This window comes from Setaria viridis, chromosome 2, assembly GCF_005286985.2.
Source record: "Setaria viridis chromosome 2, Setaria_viridis_v4.0, whole genome shotgun sequence".
Classification (NCBI taxonomy): domain Eukaryota; kingdom Viridiplantae; phylum Streptophyta; class Magnoliopsida; order Poales; family Poaceae; genus Setaria; species Setaria viridis.
This window is the reverse complement of record NC_048264.2, coordinates 45,386,566-45,400,577: the sequence shown is the minus strand read 5'-3', so window position 1 is coordinate 45,400,577 and position 14,012 is coordinate 45,386,566. Positions and strand designations below refer to the sequence as shown.

The window sequence follows — 14,012 nt, the reverse complement described above, 5'->3', positions numbered from 1 at the left end:
ATTTTTTTAAATAAATACTATTTTTTATAGATTACATATATCCCCAGATGAGCTCATTCAATGTTCTTTTTCAAATTTAAAATTTATTCTTAACATCATGTCCATTTATTGACATGTTTGTTTCCGCTTATAAGCGGCTTATTGGTGAAAATAAGCGAGAATCCCACCAAACACCTTGCTTATTTACTTATTTTTCCAGATTCTCGCTTATGTGGTAAGTCGCTTTAGAGATTTGAACTATAAGAAATGAAATCGAGAATTTTTTTTTAAATTATAATACAAGCATAGCTGAGAAAAGTGAAAATAAACAGAACCATTGTGTTTTCGTAAGAAAAAAGGAAGCACAACCAGGCAACCTGTATCAAATATGAGTCAATACGTAACTGCTACCTGGACGATATCCTCTACCAACCCATGAATTTTGCATTTCAATGCTTCGTGGGCAGGTCCCTTTGTACATTTTTATGCAGTCCTGTATATTAGATAAAAAGAAAAGGGCCCACGCGTCAGGAAGCAACCTGATCTACAACATATTCCCTTCCCTCCTCCAACTTCCAATTACGACGATGGAATGGAATGGAACAGATCAGCGGAACCCAGTTTTTTTTTTTGTTTTTTTGTTGTTGAAAGACCAGCGGAACCCAGCTGAACTGATGATCCTAGTCCATCCTGGATTTTAACAAACAAAACATCCTTATCCGAAGGAAGCGAGCGAATTTGACGGGCGCCAGTCCACTCCTCATTCTCTAGATCGCCGGTATTTATACCATACCTCTCTCCAGGTTTTTGATCCGCAGCGCAGTCGTCTGTCGTCTTCGCCTTCCCCATCGCTCTTGCTTGGGCGAATTTCTCGGGGGACGAGAGACGGCAGCCATGGCGGGGCGAGGCTCCCTCCCGGAGGGATCTCTCTTCCTCGGATTCGACAGTTCCACTCAGTAAGTCTGGTCCCTTTCTCAGTTAATCCCTCTCTTATAGAGTTACAGTTCATTTGGGCGTTGGATCTTGTTCTTGCTGTGGTGGCGGTGTAGCTTGTTCATCTTATGAAGCACTCATTGCTCTAGACGATGAAATCATACGGGTAAGAACTAAGGAGTAAAGATGTGAACTTTACTTGCCTGTAAATGGGGATAACGAAAATGTGCTTAAAATTTACGGGAGTACTTGTCTCGGTGAAGTGAATAGAATTTTACTCTGGCCGAAGGTTTAAAAAGAAGGGGAATCGGAATTGATTAGTTGTGCATAGAGTTCCTGCCATGATGCCATGTGATTTCTGTGCAAGTCCATGTTGGAGAGGTCTTTCTACAATGTAGAGTCCATAGCAGGGTCATGGCGATAGGGGCCTAAGAAACTGCGTATTGCTGTCCTGATCTGATTCCAAGAGCAAGCATAGCAGTATGACGATAGGTTCTGCAGACCTCTGCATGAGGTTCCCTGTTCAACGCTATGGACGTTTAATCGCACGTGCTACTTGCTGCTTACTCTTTTCGAATGATGATCTAGAATTAATCAACACCTGTCATCGGATGCAATATAGCAATCCCATTTAATTTCTGCAGCTTTGACTGCAAAATCAAGTTCTTAGCTAAATAGATAAGATACACCTATGTGGCTATGTGTGATTCTTCTTAAATAGATCTCTTTCAAGAGTTTGACCCAGCTCAAATGTGGTTTCCTTGTTTTGTATTCTTCGCACTGATAACTCGGTAACCATTTGCTTCATATCATCCTTTCTGTATTTTATTTTCATCCTAAATCGTCGGGTTAGCATTGGACTTGGATTCTAATACTGTCATTCTCTTGTTAACAGGTCACTGAAAGCTACTGTGCTCAACAATGAGTTAGCAATAGTAGCTTCTGAAATTGTTAATTTTGACTCTGAATTGCCGCACTACAAAACTGAAGGTGGGGTGTACAGAGATTCCGCTGACGATGGCCACATATTTTCACCAACTATTATGTGGGTCGAAGCTTTGGAGCTGCTGCTTGAGAAGCTAAAACCAAAGATAAACTTCAGTAAGGTTGTGGCTGTCTCAGGGAGTGGGCAGCAACATGGCAGTGTTTATTGGAAGAAGGGCAGCCAAGCAGTTCTTTCCTCCTTGGATCCCAGTAAGAGCTTGTCACCGCAGCTCAAGGATGCCTTTTCTACAACGAACTCACCAATATGGATGGACAGTAGCACAACTAAGCAATGCAGAGAAGTAGAGAATGCAGTGGGAGGTGCATTGGAGTTAGCAAAACTGACAGGATCTCGTGCCTACGAGAGATTCACTGGTCCCCAGATACGGAAGATCTATCAAACAGAGCCCAATGTTTATGAAGATACCGAGAGAATATCTTTGGTGAGCTCTTTCATGGCATCAATCCTTGTTGGAAGCTATGCAAGTATTGACGAAACTGATGGTGCTGGGATGAACTTGATGGATATAAACCAGAGGACCTGGTCAAAGACTGTTTTAGAGGTTTGCCACTTGCTAGGTCATTTAGTGATACATTAAATATTTGTTGAATGACTAAAGTCTAGAACATCAAAACTGTGGGCTTTCATTTAAGATACCATGGACTAAAATATCAAAATCATGCCCTTTCTCTTCTAGGCAACTGCTCCTGGACTTGAAGCAAAGCTTGGAAATCTAGCACCAGCATATTCGGCTGCTGGCCGGATTGCTCCTTATTTTGTAGAAAGGTAATTTTTGTTTGGTTATGTATTGGGCCAGTGCTAAATGAACACTCTCAAGTCAACCTGTAGTATACTTGGTTTGGTTTGCAACACTGGATTCAGAATCCCCTTTGCCATGTAGTATCTTCTTGTGATGCCATACCTTCTATATTCCAAGTAGAAATTACTGTTTGCACAATTGCTGAGATGTTATAGGGCAACCAAGCATAAGATAAGGTTCAGGCTGCTCTTTATTTTGTTAACTGGAACGCACACTCTGATTCTAAAACTATTATTGCAGAACTTTCCTGCTCTTACTGTCATCATTAGATCTAGTGAACTCTGAAGGCTGAACACCTCAAAATTTATGTTCACACCTTTTCATTATAATTTTGGATTTAGTTGAAGTTCTCTGAAGCCAAACACTTTTTTTATGATAATTTGATTTAAATAAAGTTTCCGAACATTGTGGACAAGTTAATGTGAACCGACAAGCTAGCTGAATAAGAAAAGTACATCCTAATGACCGATGCTATGTAGATTATTTGCACTACCATTTTGTAGTTACTTAAAAGACATTATGTATTTTCAGGTTTCAGTTTGATAAGAACTGTTTGGTGATTCAGTGGTCTGGAGACAATCCTAATAGCCTTGCAGGTGTGCTTGACTAGTGCTTCTTACATAAGCAGCTGACATTTGTGATCTTCTGTGTAGCTGGAAAATGGGCATGAAAATGGTTCCATGATTTCTTTATTACCCTTGCATCTTCTGTAGGTTTAACTCTGAATACTCCTGGTGATCTTGCCATTAGCCTTGGTACAAGTGATACAGTAAGTTGGGAAGACGTGCTAAAAGTCATGTTGGTTATTTGGCATGTTTACCTGGCGCTTGTACGTAATTCATCTCCTAACTATCTTATAGGTATTTGGGATAACAGCAGAAGCTAAACCAAGTCTTGAAGGGCATGTTTTCCCTAACCCTGTTGAGCCTGATGGTTACATGGTGATGCTATGCTACAAAAATGGCTCCTTGACCAGAGAAGGTATGTGTGTTTCCTTTCTATTTTCCTACCAAGTATGCCTTTATGTCACATTGCTTATGATACTTTCATTGTGGTTTCAGATGTGCGAAATCGATGTGCAGAGAAATCATGGGATGTTTTCAACAACTATCTGGAGAAAACTCCCCCTCTAAATGGTTAGATTGAATTTGTCTTGGTCATTTTGCTCCAAGCCTCCAACAACCCTTTTCTGTCAAGTTTATTTTAGAATTATCAGAGAAATTAACATTTTTTATGAGAATAAATTACCAATTTGAATTCCTTGCTGTTATTCATTTGATATCTTTCCAATATGAGGCATTAACAGAACAGCTGTGGCCCTGGAATCATGACATATTTCTCTACCTTGTATGTAGGCGGAAAGTTAGGATTCTACTACAAAGACCATGAAATCCTGCCACCTCTTCCAGGTAGATGTATTGGTATTTGTAGCATTGGTGCCCCTTGTATTTATAAAGATTCAAAACCTGAAACAAAACGGTTTGTTCATGCAGTGGGCTTCCATCGGTACATGGTCGAAAACCTTGATGATGCCTCATCTGACAATCTGATAGAGCGTGAATTGTCAGAATTTGATCCACCATCTGAGGTTTGCGAAAAGATGTATTTGTGAGTTTATCTGATATTTTGGCAAGCAAATTGCCGTGTGTTCATCATACCTTGCCTGTAGGTCCGTGCCATCATTGAAGGTCAAATGTTGTCGATGCGAGGCCATGCAGAGAGATTTGGCATGCCGAACCCTCCCAAGCGGATCATAGCAACCGGTGGGGCATCCTCCAATGAGAGCATCCTCAGGGCACTTGCACAAATCTTTGGCTGCCCTGTCTTCACTGTTCAGAGACCTGGTAATTGCGCAGATCTTCTCCCTGAATAAACTTGGTTTTGTTGTGATCCTGTCACATTATGACACAAACTGATATCACCAATCTTCTATTGAGGTAAAACTGACGCCTGTTTCTGTCCCAGATTCGGCCTCACTGGGTGCAGCACTGAGAGCCGCCCACGGGTGGCTGTGCAACGCTGGAGGAAGCTTCGTTCCCATCTCGTGCTTGTACGAGGGCAACCTGGAGAAGACCTCCCTTGGCTCGAAGCTTGCAGTGCCGGCTGGAGACAAGGAGGAGGACAGGGAGCTCCTAAAGAAGTACACCCTGCTGATGAGGAAGAGGATGGAGATCGAGAGACGCCTGGTGGAGACGATTGGGCGGGCATAGGGCATAGGGCATAGGAAAGTTCTGAAGCATTGCTGAACATGCCGGGACTCAGGATCATACCGTGTTCATAGGCACGAATAATTGTGAATAATTGCGATTATCATCTCTTGTGCCAACTCTCTTAGGTGATAATAATACTAGAAAGTGTCAGAGTTGTTGGTTCTTTATAAACCCAGTGCATTGCTTTACATAAACTTGAAAACCCCCTTTCCATTTCATTTCTGAAGGCCTAACAGAGCCTACGATCCAAAGACGAAAAATCTCTTTGCAAATTTTGTATGCACCTTGTCTTTCGTAGGACTACTATGCATCCATGGAAGAATTTAAGCTGTATCATTGAATGTAACACAAGACATGCAAATTCTTCACTTGAGGTTCTCAACCCTTTTATCCTATTTTCTTATTTTCCTTTTCTTTTGTTTTTCTTCTCAATTTCCAGCCCAACTGCCCAAGTCACCCTCAGTGTCTTCTCTCCGCCGCCGCCACCACCGAAGCTCTCGCCGCCAGAGCGCCGCGCCGGGTCCTCTCCACCACGCAACCACACCTCCTCCCCGCCGCAGCGCTCGCTGTGGCTCCTGCAACGCTCAGCCCGTCCGCGCCGTCTACTCGCAGTCGCAGCACGATTTGGCGAGAGGAGGGAGCGCGGTGGAGCCGTGGAGGTGGCCGGCGTTGTCCTGGTGCAGCCGGGTCTAGAGCCACTATCAGACTCAGTCCGTTCCCTCTCTTTCTTGTCCTTGCACGGCTGCTTGTTCTTGCTAGTTGCGTCGTCGGCGGTCCGCCACCGCCGCCGCCGCCTCACTCCATACGGACATCCGCATTGATACTTTGTTCATAATGTACTCAGTAGTTAGTGATGGATTGCTGATTGATCTGATCTTTTTTTGTTAGTTTTTAGCATATGATCATTGAATTTTCTATGATATGGTTAATAGGGTAAATTGATCGATACTTGATCAGTTGATTGTGGAACTTTTGATAGTCACATGTTGCCTATGGTTCTGCAGTAAAAACTGAAATATGGAAGGTATATACTTTTGCGTATCAATATGTACTGTTAGTTTGTTGTGTTTGGTAGCCAATGTGTGAGGACCAAAATATAAATATAGCAAATATAATCTGTCCAAGTTTGTGGCTGATTTGATATGTTTCTTCCGTAGGTACATCTAAAGCGATCGATTTTCTCCATACCAAATTTCCAAATTGAGGATCTGGCGATGGATGGCAGCGTCGGAGGTGGCAGCGTGGAGGAGGAGCTCACGGCGCAGGAGACGGCGCTCTACGACCGTCAGATCCGTGTATGGGGTGTCGATGCCCAGAAGAGGTGCGCTGCGGTACAAGAACTAACCTTTCTTTTATTTGTTCGTGCTCCCATTCGTTTCTGGTTTACTGTAAATTTTTTCTGTATTTTGCTTGTGTTTTTAGCACGTGTTGGTTATGTTTGCTAAAAAGTTTGATCTTTTTGGGGGTTTATGATTTATTTTGGATTTACTGCAGAATTTCTGTTTGCTTTTTCATCAAGGTCTCGGTCCAAAGCTTGCATTTTGATGTGAAAAATCCCATAATCGCTGCGGTTTCACATGTTTGCCAGACATTTCCCAATTCCTGTTGCTTCCCGAAGTCGCTTTCGTTATGCATCACATTCCTTGTTCTAACTGTTATATCTGTGTTTCCTGGAACAGGCTAAGTAAGGCGCATGTGCTTGTGTGCGGCATGAACGGAACCACTATTGAGGTAACTGAAAATATATTCTTTTTTGCAGGTGTACTTTGTGTGTGCTCAATCCCACCACATTGTTATCTTCACTTGTATTAACTATTCAAACAGTGACAGTGTATATTGTACTGAAACCAACTCAAGTTTCTATTGAACCTATCCCAAATTTAGCCTTTGCTTTGAACTAGATGTAAAATTTTCTTGGCATTGTACTACATCTATTATGTTCTTGAGTGTGTTTGCGCTGTTTCTGAGAATCGTATTTTTTTTCATTTTAAATTCCGACCTTTTCTGGAAAATGATATTGCTATTTGTTCCCGTTGATTAAGCACTACTGATTAAGGTTGTCTCAGTCTCACCTGCTGATTTGATTTTTCTTTGCTTATTCTTCCAGGTTGTGTAGCATTTCGGTTGAAACATATCTTGAATATTTGAAGTTGAAATTTCTACTTTATTGCCTCCCTGTTAGACTAATATCATATGGTACTCGAATGCTTAGGTAGAACCAAGTTCTGGGATTATCAGTTGTCTATGCTTTTATTTTATTTGTGGGTTAAATGTGAAGTTGCTGTTTCCTGCCTCTTGCTCCACACTAAGTTTAAGGCATCTCAACAAGATCATCGTGTTCACAGAGAACATGCTAAATATAAAAGATAAGATAACAGCAGCATACTAAACTTTGTATTCATTCAAAGAGTTTGGGTTACGTTGAGGGTCCTCATTTCTTCTATACATATTGACTGGACTTCTTTCATAACCTTTTGTATGGTATTTAGTGAAAGCATCGTCATATCATGCACTGAAAATGGTTTCTTTCTTATGATGTAGTTCTGCAAGAATATTGTTCTAGCAGGAGTTGGTAGTTTATCTTTGATGGATGATCACATGGTCATGGAGGATGACCTGAATGCAAATTTCCTGATTCCTCCTGATGAGAGCATATATGGTGGTAGATCTCAAGCCGAAGTTTGCTGCAAATCTTTGAAAGATTTCAATCCTATGGTTTGAGTTTCTGTTGACAAGGGTAAGTTTCAGTCTGTCTGCTTGGCTTGCTAGTTTTGAGGTCAGAATTAGGAAAGATCTTGCCCTTGCATTCCTGAATTCTTGTGATCCTAGCCTGTCTTGTACTGATGGGAGATGCTATTTTGATATGTATTCTTTAACTGATGGTGGTTCTTAAGAAAAAATTCTTGTAAGAAAAATTCTTTATCGAGTACACTGTTTTCGTATTAATACATTTCATAGTTATTTTACAATTCCACAAGTCTGATTCTCCTAGAAAATTTTCTGATAGGTCCAATTGTACAAACTGTTATCATATTATTGTATTGCTAAGATTCTAAATGGGTTTGATTCGAGCAAGTTTTTTCTGATTTGTTTTTTCCCTTCAGGTGATCCATCACTGATTGATGGAGAATTCCTTGACAAGTTTGACATCGTTGTAGTTAGTTGTGCATCTCTTAAAACAAAGGTGCAGATTCTTCTCTGGAACTAATTATTACCACTGCTTAGCCTATTCTACTTTGGTAATACAGGAAGTTTTCTGTCCTCACAATGTTTTTGTATTTGTTTTGTGTTCATTCAGCTGTTTATTAATGATAACTGCTGGAAGAGAAGCAAGCGTATTGCATTTTACACTATAGATTGCAAGGATTCTTGCGGTGAGATATTTGTTGATTTACAGAAGCATAGCTTTGTCCAGGTATGATGCAAATCATAACCTGTTTAATATTTGTTCTACAGATCTGTCAAATAGAAGCTGTAGTATCTTAAATGTTCAGAAGTAGGAGCAGCTATGCTTTTACGATCTAAGTATCCCTGCACAACCACTTGCAATTGAGCTATGTTCTGCCCACAATACTGGTCCATTTTCTCCAAAACTATAACTGCCTTTGTACGTGCATGTGTTGATGATAAACTCGTCATTTTTCCCCTTATGTGCTCTGTAACATCTGTTTCAAAAGGCTGTGCCTAGGCGGAGCAACGGTACCTTGCCTAGCACCTAGGCGGTTTTCCGACTAGTTTGGTTTAGAACTTGACCTAAGTGTCAAAGTGGGATAATTTAGGTGGAGATAGATGCACTGTAGAACTAATAGTTGCAAGATAATGTCAGCTAGTTTGTTTTGGTATACCCAATTTCCTCTGTTAACATGGTGTCAAACTAGCTGCCTGCAAAAAGTACAACTGCCTAGTCTCGCCTAGGCTCGACTAGGTGCTAGGCGGAGCTTTGATTGCCTGCTTAACACCTAGTGCTTTTTTAGACATTGTGTGTTATTAAGTATTTACTTGTCCTTCCATATGTTTCCACAGAGAACATTGTGTCGGTGTCATACAAATAGCAAAATTATCAGAACGCCGTTGCAGTTTTTCATGATTTACTGGTTGCATTGCAAAGACTCGAAATCATGGAAAATCATCCTTATTTTGTGATGCAACTTTAAGTTATGGGTGGTCTTCCAAGTCCTCCTTGTTACATTCTCCTGTCTAGAAGAGGTACAAAAAAGTCTGGCATGTTGTGCTTGAAGCATGGAACAGTCTCATATCATCAAAATTGGAGACCAAGGAATCAACTTTGATACACAATTTCTTTAGGTTGAATCACATGGTGAAAAAGTTTCTTAGATCAATTATGATCATTTGAGAGGCATATATGTTCTTTTAGTTTTCTTATTGTTTCATGCTTATACCTTCCTGAAGCTGTGTCTTCACTTTTGTTTTCAGAAGAAGCCTGGGGGAGAAACTGAACAGCAAGAGTTGACATATCCTAGTCTTCAGGTTAGATGACTTAGGTTTACAGTGATTTTAAAGCTGATCTTATGTTTTGCATTGCACCACTCGATATAGTGATTTTTTGGCTGCCATATGTACTATGACTATGTCGTATTTGTGATGCAACTGATACATGTTATGTATAGACGGAAGCAATTTTAGTTACATCTCTATACAATCAAACGTGATGATTGCATTCATCATGTCCTTTCAGGAAACTATCTCTACACCTTGGAATAATCTACCAAGGAAGATGACAAAATTATACTTTGCTATGAGAGGTAAGGTTAACAAAATTGAAGACAGTGCTGCAATAAAGAAAAGTTCCCTTTTTAGTTTCTATTGCCAAATGATGGAACTTAAAACATGCTGATTTCAACATTTTTGGCCTTCTTGATTCCTCTAATTTTCCTGTTCTCTTGATCATATCATTTTGTAGTCCTGTAGAATTATGAATTATCTGAAGGACGCTGTCCTGGCAAAACAACACTTTCTGATATACCTGCAGTTTTGGCTCACATGAAGGACATGTGTGATAAAATGGTATATCAGTTTTTTTTATTGTCGTAGTTTAGCTGATATTTCTTCTGATTCTTTTACATGGTATTGCAAACTGCAGTCCTTGAACGAGTCTCAAATTCCTACTGCTCTCATGAAACGACTGCTAGCAGCTGGAAAGAAGGAACATCCTCCTGTATGTGCCATCCTAGGTGGTATTCTTGGTCAGGTAGGTTCTATTCTTTAATTTTTAAACTGCCTAGTCTGAGCTTCTAGTATTTGTCTGCGTTACATTCCACCTATTTGTATGAACTAAAGCTGTGACGGATATTTGCATTCTGTGTGCTAAAAATGATATTTACATTATGTTTTGTTGTTTAGTTGGCTTGTGAACAATGGAAAGCAACTAGGTAGCTGTAGAAATTGTATTTGGTGCTAACTGCTAATTGAAAGCCTCCTTGCCTAAAATAGTGATCCCAAACAAAGCAGGTAGTGTGTCAGCAAAGAGGGTATGGAATTACTGAGCGAGTATGATTAACAGCAAAGAGACATTCAGAAAGCTTTATTGTTTGTGCATCCAAAAATCAAAAGTCCAAAACAGTACTTGATTTCATCAAATGTCTAATGCGCAAAAAACTGCAGCATTGTAGTATCTTTCCTTTTTTGTGTTAGCATTGTGTTTACAGATTTACCTTTTTAACAGTAGGTGATTAAATCAATATCCTGCAAGGGTGATCCGATCAAGAATTTCTTCTATTTTGATGCGGCTGATGGTAAAGGTGTCATTGAGGATATTCCAACTCCACCACCTTCTGCAAACTGACACCCAGCTGCTTGACTGCCAACTGTACCTGGTTCACTAATCCTTGTAGCCACTCAATAGGATCAAACGTGCAGCTACTTTTAGATTTGTAGCCGAGTGAAAAGACAAGTTAACTTCACTGCAATGTGGCATTTAGGAATTGTGTCCAGCAGTAAATGTGACAATATGCACCAACAATTTCAAGCTGAAGTCTCGATGGTTTCCAATTCCATGATTCTGGGGTGATGGATTCCTTTGTTGTCTCTTCATCCTTTTGCCGAATTTGGTAGCAGTGGTCGGGAGAAAATGGAGTGAAAAGGTTATGATATACTCACTCCGTTCCTAAATGTAAGTTGTTTTGGATTTTTTAGATATGCACCTAAATATAGGGTTATGTTTTAGATACATAGCAAAATCTATGTACTTAGAAAACCTAAAACGATCTACATTTTGGAACTTAGAAAACCCAAAGCGACCTACATTCTGGAACGGAGGGAGTAGGCATATAGCCGTGAAGTTACTCCAGCTACCTCACTGTGCCTGTGTGATGATGTGGCATGTTTCATGTTTGATTACGGTACCTGTTGCTTGAATGGCTCTCAGCGCATGTGTGGAGCAGGTGCTCACTACCAGTTTGTTTGGCTGCATTCCATAACATAGTTTCACCTGTACCTTTTTTTTAATAGTTTCACCTGTATCAGATCTGAAACAACTGCACTGTTTGGTTCTAGTAACTGCCATATTTTTGCTGGGATCAGATGAAAAAAAAACTCTGGAACGATCTAGTCGGGCTGTGCAGTGGGCAAAGAGCCCAAGACCAATGCGGCCCAACTTCCATAATCATCCCACCCGTCGTCCCAGCTCGGGCGGGGTCAAGCAAGCCAGCAGCAGCGACCGGGCTCGGCCAACCGCCTCTGGCTCGGACTCGTCCCTCCCCCTCCCCCTCCCCCTCCCGTTCCTGACCCGACGGCAAATCAAACGGGGTCCAGGCGGCTTCGTCGTCCCCGACCGCCAAACCCTAGCCCCTTCTCCCCGGCGGCCTCCGGCCTCCACTTCGCCGCGCTCCGGAAGGTAAGCGAGCTCGCTCCTCCTCTCCTTCCCGCGCCGCCTCGCCAGCTTCTTCGGTTCCCGTCTGCTGCGCGCGTAGATCCCGGTTCATGGGCGGTGGGGTGTCTCGGATATTCGTTGAAATCGTTGGAAACCCTAGGGTTGTGTAGCACGAGGTCGTATCTCCCACTGCGTCTAGCCTCCCTGCGCGAAACCCAGGTCCGTGCCTCCCTGGCCGCACGCGTGTCCGCCTGCCTCCTCCCACCTCGTCGCGTCGGCGGCGCGCCTCATCCGCGCAGCCACCGAGGCGCAGGCCCCTTCTTTCACGGGGCCAGCGCACCGGCAACACCGACCCTGAGCTTCACCTTGTAGCTCACCAGGGCCTCCCTGCCCTGGCCTTGCCCGCCTTCAAGGTTCTGTTCAATTTCTCCGCTAGATCTATCACTACAGACCTCTGGAATGTGGACATTGAGGAATAAGTGTTACAGCCCTTTGTTCTGACTGACCGAACTGAGTGCTTGGTATTGTCTTGTCTTCTATTCTATTGATACTTTGTTTATATGTACTTAGCAGTTAGTGATGGACTGCTGATTGATCAGACCCTTTTTAGTTTTTCAGCATATGATCATTGAATTCGATATGATAATAATTAATAGGGTAAATTGATCAATGCTTGATCAGTTGATTGTAGAACTTTCAGTAGTCACATGCTCCCTGCAGTGAAAACTGAAATATGGAAGATATATAATTTTGCGAATTAATTTCAATATCTACTGTTAGTTTGGAAGTGTTTGGTGGCCAGTGTGTGAGAACCAAAATATAAATATATCAAATACAATAAACCTAAACAATCGAATTCCCGATGGCCCTGTGTGACAAGCCTCTGATAAAATGTGTGCCCTGTATTGTCCTTATAGTAAACAGGGTGAAAACTGGGTCTGAATGTGTGCACATGTCTACATTTCAGTTGGGTAGAGGTTGATCTTATTTTAGATTTTCACTGAAGGTGTGGAATGGCCTCATTAGTTTACTACTGAACAGTATAGTTCATTCTTTGCAGGATAGTGGGGTTGCTGATTTGGGATAATCTGATTCTCTCCGAGTGAATCAAGATGTCTGGAAATGATGATAAGTCCCAGGCTGCGGCAGACCGAATAAAAGCAGCCGCATTATCAGCGGCTAAGGGATTGAGCAGGGCTCAAGCTGAGCGCGCTGCGGCTGCTGCAGCCCGCAATGTCAATGCCTATGGGCAGAAGGAAGAGGGGCCAAGCCGCTGGCAGGAGAGGAAGGAAGCTAAGAGACAGATGTATCTGATGAGTACAGAGAAGGCTGCGATACTGGGTACTGTGAAGCCAAAAGCTTCAGAAGCTTCTTCTGGTGGAGCATATACCCAATGTCAGAAGTGTTTCCAGCATGGTCACTGGACCTATGAGTGCAAAAATGAGAGGGTTTACATGTCGCGTCCTTCCAGGACGCAGCAGCTTAAGAATCCCAAGTTGAAGAAAAGTGTACCAGTTTCTTATCAATTTGAGAATCCTGATCTTATAAAGGAGAGGGAAGCGGAGAAGAAGTTGATGAAAGAAAAGAGGAAGAAGGAAAGATCTGAAAGAAGAAAGGGAAAGAGCAAGAGGAAGCATCGTTCACCGAGCGATTCTGATAGCAATAGCAGTGATGCTTCAGTGTTTGACTCTGAATCAGAATCATCAGGGACTGGCTCTGATTATTCTTCTGGAAGCAGTTCGAGTTGCAGCTCCTCGGACTCCGAGGACAAGAAGCGGCAACACAGGAGGAAGCAAAAGAAGAGAAGGCACCGGAGGGACAGCACATCATCGGCTTCATCTGAATCTGAATCTGCATCAGACAGCGATTCTGATGACAAGGGCAGCCGGAGGAAGAGCAAAAGGCGGAGCAGTAGGCGCTGAGTTTGAAGAACTGGAGAAGGCATTGTGGATGTCAAGTATCATGTTATACTTATCGATCGATTCACGAGTATCTTTTTTTCATCATCAGACCTGCATGTGCCGGGCGTTCTCCAAGAAACAAATGTAGCATTCCTTTCCTGAATGCTAGTACCGATAGTTTTCCCTGTACCAAGAAGTGCCTAAAGCTCTAAGTGTTCTTATTCTATGGTAGTTGTGAGAACCATTGAATGCTGTAACAATATTCGCATATGAATTTCTGAGTTTTGCGTGATTACCTTCCATGCAGTTGTTTTTTTATGATTTAACCTTGGGCTCATCCGCTATGGTTCATTCT

General features: G+C 42.0%; 2 protein-coding genes and 1 pseudogene across 2 annotated transcripts; all 3 read left to right on the top strand.

Annotated features, from left to right (window-relative positions):
• Nucleotides 1-554: 554 nt before the first annotated feature.
• Nucleotides 555-5,145, top strand: LOC117842753 (xylulose kinase 2). The gene is made up of 11 exons (XM_034723262.2): nt 555-935; nt 1,808-2,459; nt 2,595-2,683; nt 3,249-3,313; nt 3,431-3,486; nt 3,578-3,698; nt 3,779-3,853; nt 4,073-4,126; nt 4,211-4,305; nt 4,387-4,561; nt 4,683-5,145. Exons 1-11 carry the CDS (start codon nt 874-876, stop codon nt 4,925-4,927), a joined length of 1,689 nt encoding a protein of 562 aa, XP_034579153.1. The 5' UTR covers nt 555-873; the 3' UTR covers nt 4,928-5,145.
• Nucleotides 5,146-5,205: 60 nt separating this feature from the next.
• Nucleotides 5,206-10,941, top strand: LOC117842754 (SUMO-activating enzyme subunit 1A-like; annotated as a pseudogene).
• A 679-nt stretch (nt 10,942-11,620) lies between these two features.
• Nucleotides 11,621-13,957, top strand: LOC117842755 (uncharacterized). Its single transcript, XM_034723263.2, has 2 exons — nt 11,621-11,780; nt 12,817-13,957. The coding sequence occupies exon 2, from the start codon at nt 12,869-12,871 to the stop codon at nt 13,676-13,678; it is 810 nt and encodes a 269-aa protein (XP_034579154.1). The 5' UTR covers nt 11,621-11,780; nt 12,817-12,868; the 3' UTR covers nt 13,679-13,957.
• The last annotated feature ends 55 nt before the right edge of the window (nt 13,958-14,012 follow it).